This window comes from Pollicipes pollicipes, unplaced genomic scaffold (genome assembly GCF_011947565.3).
Source record: "Pollicipes pollicipes isolate AB1234 unplaced genomic scaffold, Ppol_2.1 Scaffold_4002;HRSCAF=4701_pilon_pilon_pilon, whole genome shotgun sequence".
NCBI lineage: Eukaryota > Metazoa > Arthropoda > Thecostraca > Pollicipedomorpha > Pollicipedidae > Pollicipes > Pollicipes pollicipes.
The window spans coordinates 19,449,109-19,469,483 of record NW_023596420.1 but is presented as its reverse complement, the minus strand read 5'-3'; the positions used below and the strand labels follow the sequence as shown (position 1 = coordinate 19,469,483).

The window sequence follows — 20,375 nt, the reverse complement described above, 5'->3', positions numbered from 1 at the left end:
AGCGACTAGATGCATCAAGACAAAACCACAAACACACACACACACACACGCACACACGCGCAACCAATACCAATGGGGCGGGAGTGCGTACAAACGCAGGCATAACATATCAATTACTGCTGTGTTGAGTCTTCTGGGTGAAATCATTAATGTTGTGATAAATACTTACGATAAAAAGGCACCACGGGACGCACTGAAAGGCTTCATGGAGAGACTGGTCATGAAAAATCCAAGCACATCCAACAAATGACATTTGAACGGTCGCGTGACTGTCCGGCGAACAATGAAAGCGAGGCGAACACGCAAACGCTGCGCGCGAGCAGGCAGGATTGCCTGGCACAAATCTCTGGCCATTGCACGCCAGTCCCTTCTAATCTCGAAAGGCCCACTGTGGCACCGATCCCAAACAGCGAAATCACATGTTCACAGCAAAACACTGACTACACCAGACAGCACAGCACAACCCAATGACGCGACGGCAGTATGGGGTAGTCCGCCACTCAGGTTACGTTGTTTCGTCTTTTCGCCACCTGGCCAAGAATTACGAGCCCACCGCTTTGCGTGAGCGCTGCTGAACACAGCTACGCAGCCTCATATTTGCTGCACTAGAGACTGGGCCTGCTCTGGGTTGGGTGCAGTGTGGACTGCTGTCGCCGGCGGGTTCCGTACCGGCTGCTGCGAATACACACAGATGGCGACGGACACCACGGCGATGGCCACCACGGTGTTCAGGTACACCGGGATGCCGAAGATGAGCCAGCACAGCACGGCGGTAAACATCAGCTCCAGCGCGCTGGCAAACGTTTTCAGGATCGAGTTCAGCGAGTGAAGAAAGAAGCATGTGACGATGCCAATGCAAGCGTTGTTCAGCACGATGGCGAGCACAGCCGGATGCAGGATGGAGCGGAGGGCCTCGCCGGTCAGCGCCGTGCCCAGCTGGCCGCGGAGCCAGAGAGCCAGCGTCGCCGCCACGATCGAGTCGACGTACAGAAACATGTTCTGCAGCATGATGTGCACCTCCACTGCCTGGTGCTTCAGCAGGTACTCGTTGTAGACGCCAGCGAAGCAGGAGCAGAACACCTGCGACCGACACAGCCAGCCACAATCGTCTTCAACTCGGCTTCACTGTACGGTTCCAACGCGTTGCAAGCATTCCTTAATTTTGTTTAATGCAAAAACTGGCGCATTGGTGCGACGTGGTATGCCATGTAATAGCATGCTTAGACATGAAACATGAAACGCTATCAACACATTCGAATTTATCGTCACTTCAAACAGCATTACAAAAAAGAAGGTTCTGAATGCAAGTCAACACCAGCAGGAGCTACGCGCGCGTTCCAACACGCGCACAGAGTTGTTTTTTTTCTATGTAATGCGCTGCCACACCGTGCACACGCTACCTGCACTAGGATGAGAATTATATTGAAGCTGAAGATGCCCCGGAGCCAGTCCGAGCTCGACGCCGACGCCGGGCCCGTGTTCAGCTGTTTGATGATGCACCCCACGGTGAGAAGCAAAAGCGAAAGCCACTGACGGGACGTCAACTTCTTCTTGAAAAGCACCTGAGGACATGGGAAGACCATCATTGGAAACTGCTGACGCATTCACAGCACACGATGGATACAAGCTGGGCGGTGTGCGCACGGTCTTGACCCTTAACCCCCGCCCTGCAGCGGTGAGTCCAAAGCAAAGCCCCCTAGTATTCCCAACATTGCGGGAAAGTGCATGTTGCCGCTCTACACATGGTGACGACATCTTAATGCTCACAATTTGAGGCAAGTCACGACCTCGCATCATGGCATGGAGCACCAAACTACTGAATGCGCTATCGACCATATTCCTAGCTGTTCTGAGCGTGTAACGTAGATGCTTGGTAATTGATCATGGATTCGGGATAACCTTCAGTCAAAAAGTTACAAAAGGCCTGTGGGCGGCGTGTGGGCGGCCTGCAGGCTTGACCTCCCAAACGACTCTGCACAACATTGTTGTTTTGCCACGCCAAGCCAGTCTCAGGTTATGTCAGGCTACATGGGTTGCAGCGCCCAGAATGGGGCCAAAGCAGATTTTCGAGTGCTCCACGCTACCGTGCGGCGACATAAAACACGAGAAATATGGACTTAAATAAATAGGTAGCAACAATTTTTGACTTATCGTGCAAGCATCAGCCTCAGAATTGTCCCCACTTCGAGCGGTTTTACATTCAGTATAATAATTAAACCAGCCGACACAACTCAGGCGGTAGCCGGGGCGGAGTGACGTTAGGTTAAGGGACGTCACCATGGAAAAAGCTAAAGGTGTTGATAATCATTTGCCGGCTCGTGAGCTTTATGTTACCGGTTTGAAAACAGTGCACACACTTGTATTAACTGTGAAACACAAGACTCTTGGCAAAACATTCTTAGCCACCCTCCCTACTGGCTGCTACCATGACACCACACGACGTCGTAACGCGCAGGCATGCCTCGACATGTGCTGTTCGTTCCCCTCAGCCTCTGACCTGGAACGTGACGCCTGTGACCACCACTCGCAGCTGAAGCAGCAAGAAGTACGTGGTGGGATCGAATGCCGCCAAGTTGGTGAAGGTGAGGATGTTGTACACGCAGTAGAGGCCGGCTGGCACCGTATAGTAGAGCAGCGCTGGCGGTACCACAGCGGGCATGTCAGCCCGGGCGCACGCCGGGCGTGCCAGCCAACCGTCAGGTCAGGGCCCGTCGCGCGCAGCGTCGGGCGTGCCAGCCAACCGTCAGGTCAGGGCCCGTCGCGCGCAGCGTCGGGCGTGCCAGCCAACCGTCAGGTCAGGGTCTGTCGCATGCAGCACCGGCCAACACATCACGCGCAGCACTCAGCTGAGTACACACGGGTTGGGGTCATGCGCACATGAGCCACATGATCGGTGGGGGTCCATCTACGGAGAACGCGATCATGTGCGGAAGCAGGCAGGGCAACCGGTGATTAACACACTAAGCGGACGTCTCACCAAACTTAATGGGCATAAAATGGTATACCTCATATCCAGCTCCACATTTAGCGGGCAACGATTAAGTTCATGAGACGGACCAACCAGACTGGCGACAGAAACAACCGACTGCCACGGAGAAGACAACATTATCATATCGGCCACGTGCTGGCTATCGGGCTGGCGCGAGACAGCTGGCGCCACCAGACACGGTTACGCCGCCAGCTGTCGTCCGCGGTGGCAGTCAGTTTCAGTTTTTCAAACTTCAAGTGTCGCATACCAATGACCTTATATACAGGTGCCTAACGAGCGACTGCGTACAGCTGGGCCACGATACAGGACACAGGCCGGGCAGGACAACAGGCCGTCGACGCAAGCACGACGCTTGGTCACCATCGGGAGAGACAAGTGCCTAAATCGGGACTGGGACTACAGGGCGCGCTACTCCCCTACGCCGGCGGAAGGTGACGGCAAGTCCCTCCGTCTGGTAAAACAGCTACTCTGGACATGCTTATTTACTTCTCGTACTTTGCGTTGCTGAACTGAGAACCTCCGTTCAACTCAATATTCCCGCCATATAAAAACTGTTGTTGGCGTTCGAAAATTTTGCCTAACGGGACTAATAATTAACACGCTCAAATACTCGCCCAACCAAATGCCCGGTCGAACGCTGCAACGTGGCCAATCCGAATACTGGGCCCCAGCGTCAACGCACGACACGCGCTGTTCAACACCTGTGATCGCTCACAGTGTAACACCTGACAGCACACACATGGTATCAGCAGATGATGGCTAGTTGGAGTTTTGGGCCGCATCGGCTGCAGGGGGTCGTGCAACACCCAATACTATCATATCATGCAGGGCCGCAAATCAAACACGTTTATCAGACAGGTGTGAAGTTTGATGGGTCAAGCAAGATATCATGGTGAAAACGAGTCTTACCACGTCTGTGCGTACAGATATCCTCCAGCAGGTCCTGCACACGCCATTTATGCCTGAAAACAGCACAAAATCACGTTCAGAAGCAGCACACGTCAGCGCAGCGCAAGAAACACGAGGAGAAACGACATCATAGCAAACTGGTAACAATGACACATCAACCTATGTATGGATTTTGCGGAACGGATAACCAAGTTCCCAACGAGGACGTTTCGCAATAGCATCGCGACAGGCTCCCCATTCACAAGACGTCGACTGCAAGTATGTAACGAGTATTCTGTGAACTGCGCAAAGCAAACAACTGGGATGATATCACACATACCGAACACGCGGCATTTACTTCAAAATGGTCGAGCGTAAACTCTAGGTCTGATTCGCTTTCAAGTCGATTCAATTCAATAAACTTCCAGGTCCAAGTCGAGGCAGATTAGTTGGACCTAGGACTATCCAGTTTTAACATGGCATGACGTATGGGAACGGCGATCAGTAAATGCACTTTGGTGATGATTGTTTACTCACTCTTGCAGATATATTAAGGATGACATAAACAATTTGGTGACCTCAGCCAGAAGAACTACAGTCACCGAGTTATAGCTGTAACTGTTGTCTTCCTTCTTTGTGGCAGTAACCAGAAGCCCTGAAAGCACAACCAAGTCATTTGTATGGTGACACATTATGGCTACAATATCCTGTTATGGTGATGACAAACTGCTATGGCTGTGACAACATGCTATGGTCATTTCATATTGTAGCAGTAATGACATCCTGTTATGATATCTTCCCATGGTTATGACACACTGATATGGCTATATAATTGCACATGGTTATAAGGCTGTGCATGGTTACACTGCTATGCATGGCGAGTAGTAATGCTGACAAAGGGTTCAACTTCCTTGGCATGCACAACATGTCTTCAACGACCATCATGCCTACTCGCAGTAACGTATGGATTATTTGACTCTTAGCAGTGCAATGGTGAGGGTGCTTGCCACAATTGCAAGAGAGCATCAAATTTTCTGTGCTGACTTCCGGTGACGAATATCACCAAAACCCATCGTGACAGCTCAAACGCTGGCCTCACAGAGCTGTGGTGCGTGCAATGTCCTCCCTCCGCACTACAGCGCTGCAGTGCGTGGGTATGAACACGACCCGCATACGTTGGCTGTGACGTTCCGTGACGTGGCCAGGATTCCGCCCAGGAGGGGGGGGGGGGGCAGGTAGTTCGGGGTATTGTGACCGTTTTCACTCACAGATACTCCACTTCATCACTATGGACCAATTTTTTATTCGGGATCTGTTTAGGCTCAGGATCTGGTTGTGATGCATCGAGGGCCCGTTCTTAAAGAACCCCTTCCGTGAAAACCATGGAATGTATTGAATCCTTGGGCCCCCAGGAAGCCCATCACCCCTCTGAGGGGAATGCGGCCCCCCCTAAACTATCCGGTTATGGTGCTGGTTATGTCGGAATTATAGCACTGAAAAGTTTTCGACGGTTCAGTGTCATCAACGGTTACCTTGCGCTCCAGAAACGCGAATTTCACATTATTTCGTAATCACATCCGGTCTTCTACAGCCCCACTCTATCTTCTTCTTACGGACTATAATTTCATATGAACCAAACACCTTAAACAAGTGCCGCAAACATTGTGCCACACATACACTCGCACCCTTTTTGGTTACACCCACCTTGGTTGATGAAAAGAGCCATGTAAGCAATGAAGATGAAAAGGCTCCATTTGGAAGGGAAAAGCTCTCTTAGCTGGGTCATCAGTGGCATGGCTCCCAACTGTTGTGCTGAAAAAGTCATGACATCATGCTAAAAGCCTATTACAACCACTTCTTGCTTGGCATGAAGTCCCCACCCACCCACTTGTCTATACGCAATTCACACTATCCTCAATTTTTTGCTTCACACAGCCTACATGTAACTTGATGCAACAATTAAAAGTGGTTTTATTGTTTTTTCTCAAACACTCTGATTGGTTCTGTTTTAAAGAGCTACATTCCGGCAAATTTCGCGATATTTCCTACGGTGTCAATCGCGGCCGCCGGGATACGTGGATTTTCCTACACCTTCCATGTGATTGAATGCACCACATTTTCTTAACATTATGCTATTTTTCATTTCAGTCAACTGCACTCACATGTTCTGTAAATGAAGATTTTGAATGTGGGCAAATGGCCTAGATGAGCTCACACATTTCCAACCATCAAATTTCCATACCCCACATCAGCCTGTCCATGGAACATACATACCAAACACAGCATGCATACTTCCTCAATATTTTGGTGACTATGTCCACATAAGAGGCGTACACAGAGTTTGCATACAAGAATAGAAAATAGCATTAAACTCCCTGCTCACCACCATGAAAGTAATACATTGGATTTGCCTTGCTTTTTCCAACATGTGCATTCTGTAATGTTTGTAACATACCAAACTCTCAAAATGTGTAACAAATGCTATGCAAGTTTATGCAAACTTGAAGTTATCACCCAGCAAATGCAACAAATGTTATCTGAAGGCTTTGATTTCTCCCCTTTTCTCTCCTATCTTATCCCTTACCATGGTGTCCACCACAGCAGGTCTCCTTGAAGTTCACTTTGGCTTCACGACATGGAATATCACATGGTCGACAGTGACACACTGGTTCAAACTTTGGCCAGTGCCATATCTGGCCCTTGCTGCTGGCTGTATTGATCACAAATGTTTGTTTGTGCTGATGCCATTCAGCAACAGCTGATAACTTCCAATGTCAGGAGAGTGTTCAAGCTAGAGAGGTTCTCTAGCTGGATTATGCAGTGTGTTTGTAACACATTGTTCTCAGCTTATCATGGTTTCATGAGACATAATTGCCCAGCCATTAACAGCTTGGTAATATGGTTCATCAGGTAAAGCAGACAATTCATGTCTCCCACTGCTGCAACTTTTCTGAGACAAAACATGCCATGGTCATTTAGAAGCTGTGGGCCTGAAAAGGGCTTCATATCTGCTGGCACATGCAGGCACCTGTATGTTTACAGCTCAAAACATGGTGCCAAAATGGGATGGTTGCTGTTGTCTCTGATATCAGTTTTCCAATCCAAAAGAGACAATTTGCTTTTTTCAATTTTCATCTTTACGGACATGATGACAACTACTCATTTTGAGGTGCACCAAACAAATTATGTGATATCAATGGCATCAATTTCATATAGACTTGCAACTTTTTAAATTACACTAATTTCAAATGACCATGTGAATGGCCTTCAGCTTGAAGCATGTGCTAGACTGAGCTTATGGGTTTATGGAACTTGATGGGATGGAGACTAAGCTTATATATGCCCTTAAAGCACCACCCAAGCCATGCCCATCTGATTATTCATATGATTTTGCATCAGGCATATTTACTATGAAAAATTTTGGTGGATTCTACCTGAAAGCCAATATCAATACATCGCTGGCTCAGGAAGTCTGATTCTCGTCAGCCAGTTGCCATCTTACTTTCCACATAATTTGGGTTGCATTGCTCCAGATCCAGGACTGCTATGCAGCACCAATATATTAAGAGTCTAGCATTTTCCCTACTCCAGGGGTGGCACTGCATTTAATTCATCTATCATATTGGGATCACTGGCTGCAGAAAGACACCACTGACTGGCTGACTTCATATTGCCATGTTCTCTTGCTTCTTATCTGTTGTTGTTGTTTACTGGAGTTTAGGGGCGCGCCAACTGCGGTGGTCATTTGGCGCCCAACTTCTTACTTTCTATTAGCTAGTTTGGTACACCAATATCAAAAAAATTTCCTAGAACCCCCTTGTGTGTGTATTGAGTGAGAGTAAGTGATAAAATGATACATATTGTAATATGATGCCTGTGAATACTGTTGGTCTAATCCTGGTCCAAACACAGCAAACAAGCTACAGAAATGCTTGCGCAGCCATTCAGAACACAAATTCATGCATATTCAACTTAGCTGAACCACCAACTGAAGGCAAATAAAAGTGCTTCTTCTCCTAGCATCAGGTGACCTAAAGAACTTCATTCAGAATAGACTACTTGATCACTTCAAAACAATGACCTGGTATATAACTGAGCAAAATAGGGCTGCCCTTATATAATAATAAATAAGGGCTGCCTTTCCTTGATATTCAATCACAAAGGTGTTGAAAAGACTTTGGACAGTTATATGCACAGCCATAAAACAGGCCACACCACCACAAAAAACACATCATGCTGAACATGGCTGACACAGCAAGAACATTGCATACAAACTTAGTGTATGTACACTGTACACAATGCATGGCAGCTCACAGTTCAGTATACACACACAACCAAATCAATGTCATGGAGCCCATTTTTCAGGGAAGGATGCTGTGGTGAAGGTAATTTCCAAGCAAAACTACATCAAAAATATTTTCAACACGAAGACATATTTGAAAATCTAGCACAACATGGCATGGCAAGAATACAGTCATGCGAATGCAACGTTCATTCACGCTGAAGTCACAGCGGCATGCAAGGTAACAAGGCAGTGGATGCATGTTTAACGGATAAACAGGCAGACGGGTGTATGCTAGTCTTCTTATACTACTTAATGAGAGCAACAAGCATTACCCTCCCTTCCACGAACCTAACCTCGACCACCAGGCCCGGACGCTGAGCCTCACACCACCCCGCCAAGTCGGTGTGAGAGGCAAAACTGTCCCGTGATTCTCACGTCATCTTGTTAGCATGACGTCACTGGTGCTAATATTGCAATGCGTGGCGGGCTTTCAGATGCCAAAAGTAATGCTAAGGGGCAGCCAGAACAACAAAATAATCGTGCAGGTAATGAAAAAGCCGTTAGCAGGAGGTGCATATGATAAGAGGGCCGACTACGTACGATTCCACGAAGAACATGATGATTTGCCTCGCAGGCCTATGCGGGCAGACGTTAAAAATGGAAACGCTTGAAAAGTGCAGACGCGCACACAATACTTATTTCCAATATGACGGCAGGAACACCAGGATGCATTCGTTCCGATGAAAAAACAGTCTGCTACTGACAGCTTACATGGCCAGCGAGACAAATGTGTAAAAATTAGCGGCGGGCGTGATAATGTGCGTGGCAACCTATTAAGCGGAACGGCATTGCGATCCACTTTGATCCTACACGGCATCGCACCCCATGGATGTGCCGCCTCCGGCGGTGAGAGTGAGCGGCGAGAGTGAAGAGTCTGTCAATTGTTTTGCTCTAGATGCGCCAGACTTCCGCCAGATGTGCCGTGCTCGGCCCGCGCTGATGTACACTGCCGTGCTCGGTCATCACCTGGTTAAGGGCCGGCCGTGCTCGATCCATGCCCGTCTGCATTCTGTCGTGCTCGGTCCGTGTCAGGTCGCCGACAGTGTCCGGTCCCTACATGCCTGCTTAGTCACCGTGGGTGTCGAGTCACGTATGTTGTGTGCTTGAGACGTTTCTGTGCGTCGCTCAAAATGATCTCCGGATGGAATTATTGATAACTGATCGGAGTGCAGAGCACGATATGCATCTTTGATACCAAATTATTGTTAGCAGGAACAACGCTAGCTGTACAACTGATGAATATCTGTGCGCTTAACTCGAGTGGCAGTACGCTCCAATCACTATGTTTATTCCATCCCTGAACATAATTTGCTTGGCCGCGACCACACAAAAGCCCCGATGATGTAAACACAGAATGGCATGCGTGCAAAGTCTCATGGGCAGCACGCAGCGAGCCAGGTTCATGGCTGATTGTTTCCTCAGTCTTCCGTGGCAGCATTTAGGCTTCGTGGCCAATTATGAGCTTTCTTTGTTTAGTGCACTCCCCGTAACGTCGCTACTCAACCTCAAAAAGCGAATTTACAATCAGTGTTCAGCACAGAATGCTAGCCGGCTCCCGTAAAGGCGCGGGAGCAACAGAAGTTCCCTGAGTGTGTATGTGTGGGGGAGGGGGGGGGGAAGGCGGGTGATAGTCACTTTCGCTACTTCTTGGCAGTTCACACCCATAGGGCTTAAGATAAATGATAAGGCTTATTGAAGTTAGGGCTCATCCCCTTCTTAGTACTTGCGCGCCCCTTCGAAGACATATTCATTTCCCATGCCGACTGAATTTTAACAGCATAATCATAATCTCGCCGATCTCGTCGTGCAAATCTCGCCGAGCATGTGTTCATGCTTATTATTTAATCCTACTTTATTGGTTCGCTAGTATATTCACCTACCAGCAATGATCTACGCACTTAGAAATTGGCAAGAAAGTAGCTCAATGTTCAGGTTGCCTGTCTCGAAAAGAGTGAAAACGTGCACTCATGGACTGTCCGAACAGTCCGCGCGCGCACGTTTTCGCCATTCACCCTGATCACATTCAAACTGCTATGTATATGAACTTGTAATTAGCACATCATCATGCTCACCATCAAATTCTACGCATTCGGCCCTTACGCGTTTTCTAAATGTGCTTGCTTCCAACAGCTTGTTCATTTGAGGTGCGAAGGAAGTCCGGTATCTCGGCCATCCATTTATGTAGCAGTTCTCGCGAAAGGGTTTTCGATTTCCACGTCAATTTCATTGCGTATTGGAGGTCCACATAAGCCTGCTAAACCTGTATTCATATTCGGCGTTAAATGCTACGCGGTTGGCTGGCTGGTCATATCCACCTCACGCTAAAAATTTGTTCATTATTGATACGAGGAGAGCCCGACGTTCCGGCCGTCTTCTCTCTAAACTTTACCGTGTGTACGCTTTCACCTCTTATGTTATTGCATTTTGTCTAAAGGTTAGCGGCATAGTGACATACAGGTTGACTTGTTTTGCACATCATCATACTCACCATGGCATTCTACGTGTTTGACTGGCTGTTCATATACACCTCCTACTAATGTTCTGCGGAGATTTTCAGCTACATCGTTGTTTTCTTCAACTTGATGGTCGCTGTCTGCGTAACCCGGAACAAAGGCTTCTCATTTTTTTAGCAATTTTGCCATGCTCACCCGACTGATTTCTCACCGACAGGTAACGGCAATCACAAGGCTCTCAAAGCCCAGCTAGCATAATAGCAACACGCGCCATGACTGTCTCAATAATTTAGCTTAAGTTCCCGTATGGTTTTCGAAGTTATGCACTCGCACATGATTTTGTTTCATGCACAATGTCATAAATACCTTTCTAGGGCTAGTGGCTGTACTCACTAATTATCAACCTCACGACAGAAAATGAAAGCTCCTTGGGTTACGTCAGCAATAATCATATTTACTTAGATCGCTTATGCATGCCATTGCTAATGCGGGGCTGTTGGCTAGTTGGCCCACCGTATTGACCTGCAGGTGATTACCATCGAGGCCATTCCCTGTGATGAACCGACTAACTAGGGCGACTGCAAATGATGGGGAAAACATTGGCTCACCGACATTACATGGGCTTTTACGAAACAAATGCCTTCGTCCTAACGTGGGCAGTCCCTAAATGCCCCCCCCCCCCCCCCCCCCCCCCACCTGCATTCGTCGACACCGCGAAGTGGTAGGAAGCTAAGGGCCGTGTCCTCACCTTTTAGCTCCATGACGAATATGTTACAGTGGAACTGCTGGGGCGTCCGAACAAGGTACCAGGATCTCCAAGTATGCGTTAACGAGCGGCGGCCGGCGGTGGTACGTCACCAGGGGACAAAGCTGGCACCTGGCAGCGTTTTTGGTCTTTCGGGTTATGCTGCCTGGTGGCGAGATTTACCAGCTGACCCTGTTGCACATGGTGGCGTTCTCCTGACCGTGCGCCACAGCGTGTCTGCTCAAAGGCTGGTTTTAAATACGGAGCTTCAAGCTGTCGCAGCCAAAGTGTTCTTAAACTGCCATACGATCACCATATGCTCAGTCTACTCGCCTCCGGGAACCGGGTTTCCGTTCGCTCGCCCGAGACACCTGTTGGCTCAGCTTCCGCCGCCTGTCCTCATATTAGGTGATTTTAACACTCACCACTCAGCGTGGGGATGGGTCCAGACAAACACTCGCGGAGCTCTCCTACATGAAGAATTGCTGTGCCTCTTAAGCGCGGGAACATGAACCCACTTCCATCCCCATCGAGACGGGCATCGGCAATCAACCTAAGTCTTTGGAGCCCACAACTGACGATCAATTTTGGCTAGTCGGTGTCAGACGATCCCATGGGAAGTGGCCGCTTTCACATCTGGATCAAGTACCGGACTGACGTTCTCCCTGGGTCTCGACCACAGCGCTGGAATATCAGAAAAGCTGACTGAACTGAGTTTCGAGCGAGAGTCGAGCATTTCCTTGCCATGCAACCAGCGAGTGAACCCCCGTCAGAATAAGATTTGGCTTAGCTGGCTCTGCTCTGCTCTGCTCTGCTCTGCGGAAGGGTGTTTGCTGCGAACGTCGGGCTGTCCTCGCCGAACTCTTGTCCCATGGTGGACACAGCAGTGTCGCGGCGCCGTCTGTGGTCGTAAGAGAGCCCTTAGGAAGTTTGACCGTTTGAGCACGACAGAAAATCTAATTGCATTTCGACGAGCACGAGCGGCTACTAGACGCACCATTCTAGACGCTGAGCGGGCGTCGTGGAGAGCTTACGTCGGCCAACTTAACTGCCAAACATCTGCATCCAATGTATGGGCGCGCAACGCATTCGTGGACAGCACTCGTCTATACCACACCCTGTGCTCCATAGCAAAGGGCATGCCATTATACACCCAGCTGACGTCGCAAATGCAATCGCCCGCGCATTCTCCGGACGGTGTGGTAGCAGCAATGCCATCCCACAGCTTATACGTCACCGGATCCGCTGCGAGGCATCCCCTGTCGACTTCAGCACGACGGAGCAGATGTACAACCGACCTTTTACAATGGCCGAACGAATTTCCGCGATCGGATCGCTGCGCAACGTGGCAGAGGGTCCGAATCTAGGTCACAACGCCATGCTTCAGTAACTCCCCACTTCAGCAGTTGAGGACATCTTAGCAGCTAACAACAAACTCTGGGCGAATGGAGGTTTTCCAGAGACTTGTCGTGAGTCGTACATTGTCCCTATGCTCTAGCCTTGTAAGAGTGGGGCTGACCCTGCTGGCTATCGCCCTATCTCACTGACATCATGCATTTGTAAGTTGATGGAGCGTATGGCAACTGCACGTTTGTCGTGATTTTTAGAGTGGTGCAACGTTTTTACGGCTGCTCAATATGGATTTAGGAAAAGTGTAACACTGTTGACCATCTCATAGCTCTCGACACCAGCGTCCACACCAGCTTTAAGGAACACGTGCCGTGACTGACGCGATAATTTAGGTGGAGTTCCTGTATGGTTTCCGAAGTTATGCACTCGCACATGATGTTGATACCTTTCTGAAGATAGTGGCTGAACTAATTAATTATGAACCTCACGAACGAAAAGAAAAGCTGCTTGGAAATAATACGTCTGCTGGCGATAATCATATTTGCTTAGATTACTTATGCATACCATTGCTAATGGCGGCTGTTGGCTAGTTGGCCCATTGTATTGACCTGCAGGTAATTACCATCGAGCCAATTCCCTGTGATATACCAACTTACTGGGACGACTGCAAGTGAGGGGGAAAACATTGGCTCACCAACATGACATGGGCTTTTACGAAACAAATGCTTTCGTCCTAGCGTGGGCAGCAAACGTCACTTTACTGCCATTCCGCAACTAGCATGCGGGATACATTCACACCGTCTCATGCATGCTTGTCACCGGCTATGTTAAAGGGAGGTCTGTAGTGCGGTTGCTACACACAGTCTGCAGGGTAAATGCGACGATCAAACCCCCTGAATTATGAGCGTAACCGTACAGTCAGACACCACGTATACCTCGAAAGGCATACACCACGTGCATCTCGGAATTTAGCCGAGGTAAATAACAGCCGCCTGGCGCAAGGCTGACGGCGGCACTACCACGTAGCCCCTACCTTCTCCCGTCACTGAATAATGCCGGAATCCCTCATCGGTGCGCCGGAATCCCACATCGGCTCATAACACTTTGTCACCGGAATCACACATCGGCACGCCGAAATCCCTCATCCGCGTATGTGTGCGAGCCTCGCCTTCTGGAGCCGATGTAATGATTCTAACAACGGCACCCTCAGTGACGGAATTCACTGCCGCCGCTCGACGCCAGTTACTCACGTTCATCTTAGCAAACCTTTTTCTGAGGCCGTATGTCAATCCACCTCCGGAAAAAATCAAACAAATTTGCCGACAGCCCAAATCCTTTTCCGACCTCCATCTCATGGGAGTCGCAACGAGGCAGCTGAAAAACGCGTCTCACGGTCTACGAGAGGCGAATCCATCAGCGGTACCCTACACGTGCTGCTGCTTCTTTCACTAGTGGCCAGCGACGTACAAAAATGCGTCCTCATTTGTCAGCCGCGGAGAGATCGACCAAGAGCCAACTCCCTGATTTCTGTAGAGAGTGGAATCTTTCAACCCTCGGCTTAACGAAGTACCTACGTACCGCGGAGGATTTCCCCATCGCCCCCCTCGAGGAGTCACTGCGCATCTGTGAAGCATTTAGCCCGTGGTGACAAAAGTCCTTAGGTTAAAATCGTAGAAAATCCACAGCCATCCTAAGCTGTACACACTACATGAGCTACCCAAGATAATTAATTTGACATGTAAGCATGGACTTGACCACGACAGGTCCTCTCTCATGACACAAAGATTCAGGCCGCACATTAACCAATAATCTGCTATTTTCCCACAGATTCTTCGCTGATGCGCACAGAAAAATAACAGACGTGGGTCGGCACGTCACGTAACAACATACATTAGCGACATATTGATATATTAGGCATGCTAATTACCGCGACGCGATGTAAGTAATAAAAGAGAGCACGACATACAACATATCAGAATTTAGGTGCGAGCACGTGATCTCAAAACATCTGCAGAACACTTCTTCTTAATTATCTAAAAAGAGACAAAAGGGCCGGGATCTCAGATTTGCCGAAGGGTCGGCCATTCCTCAGTCGGGTTTACATTTTTCTGAGGTGAAGGCGCCGAGCGCCCGACCGTCGGCGCGCCAGGCCGATACGGGCTCCCATCACCGCCTCCGTGTCAGCGTTCCTCTCACCGCTATTGCACTGAACCGTGGCCATGTACTGGCTGAACCTCTCCTCCTCTGACAAGGTCGGTGTTTTTAAAGGGCTGCCCCTATTGATCGTCCTGGCGCGAATGTCCGGAACGAGCACTCGGGCCAAACGTAACAAACAAAAACCGTCCGCGCGCACAAAAGAACAGCATGTGGCCCGCGGCGGACAGATACGGCGCGTGCGACAATAGTCCACTCATATTCTCGTATATGGCTACCCATGATAAGCATTTTATATATATATATATATATATATATATGCATATATACTGATATTTATGTCTATGCATGTATATGTGCACGTATATATATATATATATATATATATATATATATATATATATATATATATATATATGTATATAAACTAAACTTACCACATAGTTTTGCAAGCTCCTGTCCGTAGCCACAGCAACACATTTGGGAGGCCGGCAGTTTTCATCAGCTTCGTTTATACGTACCTGTTTTGTGAAACCGAAGGCGTGTTATTGCATCTCTCTCGCAAACTGAAAAGTTCTATAAGTGCACAATTATTTATTATGTGCTCCTGTAGTTGTTTGGTGTATACATTTCTGTATTAACAAGAATAGTGTCCGCAAGATGTTGGCATTGCACCCCGTTCATGCAAAGCTTCCCTACATTCCAACAATGTCATCGATAAACCATATGCATTTCAGTTGATGTAAAACAAATCATAAGCACTCCTCCACACATCATTTCAGAAAACGGTTCCCAACCTTTCCCCAAAACGCCTAGGCACATGCCCTGCTCTTGGTAATATTTTTCCCGGGTCACTTCATTAAACACGCATTGCGAGCCAGCTGTAATTCAGGGAGACGCTATTCCATGCTGTTGCACCACTGGGGGGAAAGCAACTCTAAACCGCTTTAGTTCGCATGTATGGCAACTAAAACGACCAAAATGCCAATGTCACGCGGAGCGCGGGTTGAGTGTACAGCTGTTGCTAGTCGAGCTGGCAACAGCTGTACACTCAACCCGCAGCTGTACACTAACAAAGTGACCATGTTAGTCTGGGAAGGTTCATCCTTTCTTCAGAACCGATAAGTGAGAGAATCACGTAACATAGCTTTGGCCATGCCAGCTCTCAAGTCTTGAAACAAAAACCCCGATTTCCGGCGTTGCAGTCTCCGTGGGCCGCGCCGGGTCTGTCCCTTCGCTAATATTAAGCGGTGGTCGGTGGGCGGATGAAAAGGGCAACGTTTCTGAAAGAAGCACCTGCGAACGCTGTGAGATGTCGATTCATGCGTGTAGAACGCAGTCCGGAGCATGCTTCTCCAGGACAGTGTACACACACACACACACACACACACACACACACACACACACACACACACACACACACACACACATATATATATATATATATATATATATATATATATATATATATATATATATATAATAGCAAGGGATATGTGTTCAAAGCACTGCGAACCCGTGCTAGAATTTGGTTTTGGAACTAGACAAGTAAGCATGATATCCCCTTTTCTTGCTGCTGGCGCTTTTGATCTGTCCATGGGACATCATCAAGATTTTACATGCGAAGTTTCACTCGCCAGTCTAATTTCTGAGGCGTACGAATTCCTTTTGAAAGACTCTCGGAGGCATTATTTCATGACGGCTGTTCTCGTGCGACAGGCGCCGCCGTCCGGTGTAGGCCTGTCAATGCCACTCGGTTTGATGGAAACTGTAACCTCGGCCGTCGGTGCTTTTGCTTCGAAGACTGCGAGAATTGCAAGTCCAAAATTTTAAAAAATAATTTGCTTGACATATCTATCCGGAGCTAGAATGAACACAAGGGTGTAACTTTATAAAACAGGGGAGGATGAGCCAGTTAAGTTAACCTGTCCTGGCCAAGATGCTCCCGGGCGGCCGGTTGGATACCCTTCGCTCGAGTTGAAGGTCAATTTGACCCCATGGTATCTCAGGAACTAAGAAAGCTAGATACCAAATTCACAGGGTGTGTTGACCTGTACGTGAAATCACTCCGGTCAAAGTTTGAGGTTCTAGGTCATGACATTCTGGTCAAATAAGGTCAAACAATGTCAAATTTCAGGTTCGTCTCCCAAGGGCCCCTAGGACCTGCATAACTGTTCTAAGCAAAAGGTCACATGCTCATCTAAGGTCAGTGACCTTGTTTAACCTTTTGAAGGTCATGGTGACCAAAATCATACAAGAGCGCTTTGAGCTTTGCATTTGAATAAGCGACAAAGAGTACGCTGGGCAGTACGTTCCTGAAAACAAAATGTTGACCTAGATAATTCCAGGTCAGTGACCTATTCCGATCTTGAAAAATATATGGGAGGTGCGCAATGAGGTTCGTGTTATCAATGAATCCGAAATAAGCGCCAGGAACTGCCTCATAGAGCAAGCGCTAGAGTAATAAAACAGGCTGGTTTGACATTGGTCTGACGTTCATACCTGACCCTAGGTCAATGTAACTTGTTCATTCAATTGTTGTGTCGCTTAAGAAGGTATCTCAGAGATGTATGACTTCGACTAACACTCCGTTGTTGGATCAGATGGAATTATTCCTTAGAAATTGCCTTCGCTGAAACCGTGGCCGGACTTCAAATCTGCCATAGGTCAAAGACCTTACAAGGAACACCTAAATTTCTGATGCCAGAGAATCCGCTATTCGACTTGCCTACATCTATGCGAAGTTTGGCGCGGCTATGCCTTGCCCGTTAGATAGCCTTGGCCTTGCCGTACGGAAACCATTTTGGAAAAACCTTCGGGGAGGGGGTCAGTTTGACCTCGCACCCGAGCGCGTATAAAGTCCCGGTAACTTCTGGAATTTTGGACACTCTGATTTGCGTGTCCTGATCTTAAAATTGAGCTTAAAATCAATTGTTTGGTCGGTTTCAAAATTGTTTTGATGTTGGGAGAACTACTTCCCTTATGGAGCCAATGTGACAGTTACAGTGATGATATATGAAGATGAGGATATAGATCGTGATGCGCTTAGGACCTGTGCCCTGCTCGCAGTGCGGACAGGTCCAGTGCTGTTAACTGGCCCAGTGTTTCATTTTTCGTCCATATGCATTTGAGGCGAGGCTTCAGAATAGCAATAAAGTAGATTGAAGAGTGCCCCACATTTGTAAATGGTTTGGAAATGAAATAGGCTTTTTGAAAATCATTCGGTGCAGTTCACAACTCTAACCTTGTTAAGAACAAAAACCCTCTATTTTCTTAGCTTAACGCTCGCAAAGATGTGCGACTGCTTCGTGCTGATTATTTCAACGCCATTCAGGCATGCATGACGCGATACCAACGCCATTCAAATCCTGCCACCCCATAGGCCACACGGCATTCAAGGCCAACCACAGAATGTTCGTTGAGCAGTTTAGGCCCTGCGTCCGTGGGCATGATCTTCAACTATAGTAGTCTTTTATTGGCTGTCGCTCAATATTGAGGAAATTGAGGTTTCAATTACGGATCACGATTCGCGCCACGTAATGGGAGAAGTTGGACGTGGTTGGTAGCTATTACGGAAATGAGACTTATGATAGAATAGCTTGAAAATAGCGCTATAACCGAGGATATGAATGCAAGCAAATTTCCTAACCCACGGCGAAATGTGAAAAAAACACCACGAGCAACGGCCAAAAGCACAAGCGCGTACCGATATTTGACTCAGCGAACATTTCCAGCGCCGCCGATGCCATCTTTCGGCGAGTTGAAGTACTACATTTGAGGGCTTGGGCGGCGACCTTGCACTGCTAGTTTGGCGGAAGCGTTATGTCATACAAACGTTCCATGACGCAATCGCACATTGACCTATTGCTAATGACATTTGCTTAATTGGGAAATTCTGTCATCATGAGCAGTCTTTTCCACTTAAAATGTACCAACACTCACAAGCTCGCTGATTTCATCATATCTGATGTTTATTTCAATAGCTTCAAAAGTGGAACATTCTCTTAAGCATTATGGGGGAGGGGGAGGGGACTGAGGTACTCTGAAAGCATGCAAGGTGACACCCCTGGATGGACATCCTTATTTCTGTTGGCCTTTTTCTTATTTTTTTCTCTGATTTTCATCCGTCCCCGTCTCTAAAAACACGACAAAGAGGTCCCTGACCAACGCAAGAAGTCCTCTAGCACTCTGGGTCCGGTCTCTATTCCCGATCTGCAAATGTTTCCCTGGCCGACTCAGAGCCCCTTACTGGCACAAATCCCTATGTTAGGCACTGTGGGTCCCTGGCCAACGCAGGATCCTCATTGTTTAGGGGTCCCGACCAATGTAAATCAGCTGGTCCCAGCCTTGTCCTTGCTTGGGAAATAGGCTCCCAGGGCTCAGACCTGACACGGCAGCCGGCTGTTCGTTATGTGTGGTCTCTGACCAGAATAGAGGCCCTTATCGTCATAAACGATGGTGTCCCCAAACGGTGCAAGAGACTCTGACTGGCATTTCACGGCGCGCTCCTGCAGACCGGGGTCCTTAATGAGACCTACAGCGAGCTCTTGGTACCTTCCAGTCAGGCGCTTGATCGAAGGCCCTTCTGCGGACCTCCTCGAACACTGCCCCAGGCCGATTCTGAGCTCCTTGCCATACATGACCCTTGTTTTGCACTGTAGTCCCCAGATCGATACAAGGGCCCTTCATTGTCTCAGGGGCCCTGACCGATGTAAGTCGTGGGCAACGGCCTTATCCCTGCTAAGGAAATAAGCCCTCAATCCTAGACCTGACGCTGGAGTAGTTTGGTCGTCAATCCGTCGCGTGTCACGGTCGTTAAGCCTCGACCGCAGGAGTGTAATTTTGCAAGATAGGCTTGGGGAGGGGGGACTGAGCGGGAAGCCCTAACTTTAACTACACTAAAGATAGGGATTTTCCCGATTTGAGCCACTTTCCTCTCAACCTGATAAAGTTTGATCTACACCCAACTGAGTAGGAAACTACAGTACTCCTTTAACACGCGCCCGGGTGGCCGGTTGGACACCCTTCGCTCGGGGTCGGGGATGGGGTTCACTTTGATCCCTCCTGAGATCTCAGGAACTGAAAAAAGCTAGAGGCACCAAATTCACAGGCTGTGTTGACCTATACGCTAAATCACTTAGGTCACAGTTTCAAATTCCTAGATTATGACCTTCTGGTCAAATAAGGTCAAACAAGGCCAAATTTTAGGTTGGCGTTCAAAGAGCCCCTGGGACATAGATGACTGTTCTAAACAAAAAGTGGCATGTTCATTTAAGGTCAGTGATCTTATTTGACCTTTATAAGATTATGGTGACCAAAATCATACAAGACTGCTTTGCGTTTTACATTGTTTCCATATTCCAAAGGTTCATTCAACCATTGTCGGCCAAAAAACTGTTAACGTTTCTTGATATCAACATTTGACTGGTTTGTTTTCCATTTCCGACAAGA

General features: G+C 48.1%; 1 protein-coding gene across 3 annotated transcripts; it reads right to left on the bottom strand.

The window, feature by feature from the left end:
• Window positions 1-571: 571 nt before the first annotated feature.
• Window positions 572-8,571, bottom strand: LOC119093962 (UDP-galactose transporter senju). 3 transcript variants are annotated; one of them, XM_037216991.1, is made up of 7 exons: window positions 8,516-8,571; window positions 5,582-5,689; window positions 4,415-4,532; window positions 3,899-3,951; window positions 2,498-2,637; window positions 1,401-1,562; window positions 572-1,080 (listed from the first exon to the last, which is right to left on the bottom strand). In XM_037216991.1, exons 2-7 carry the CDS (start codon window positions 5,670-5,672, stop codon window positions 592-594), a joined length of 1,053 nt encoding a protein of 350 aa, XP_037072886.1. In that variant the 5' UTR covers window positions 5,673-5,689; window positions 8,516-8,571; the 3' UTR covers window positions 572-591. The 3 variants fall into 3 exon arrangements, with proteins under 3 accessions (XP_037072886.1, XP_037072885.1, XP_037072887.1); XM_037216990.1 differs by having other exon boundaries at window positions 8,511-8,555; XM_037216992.1 differs by lacking the exon at window positions 8,516-8,571 and adding an exon at window positions 6,462-6,467.
• Window positions 8,572-20,375: the final 11,804 nt, after the last annotated feature.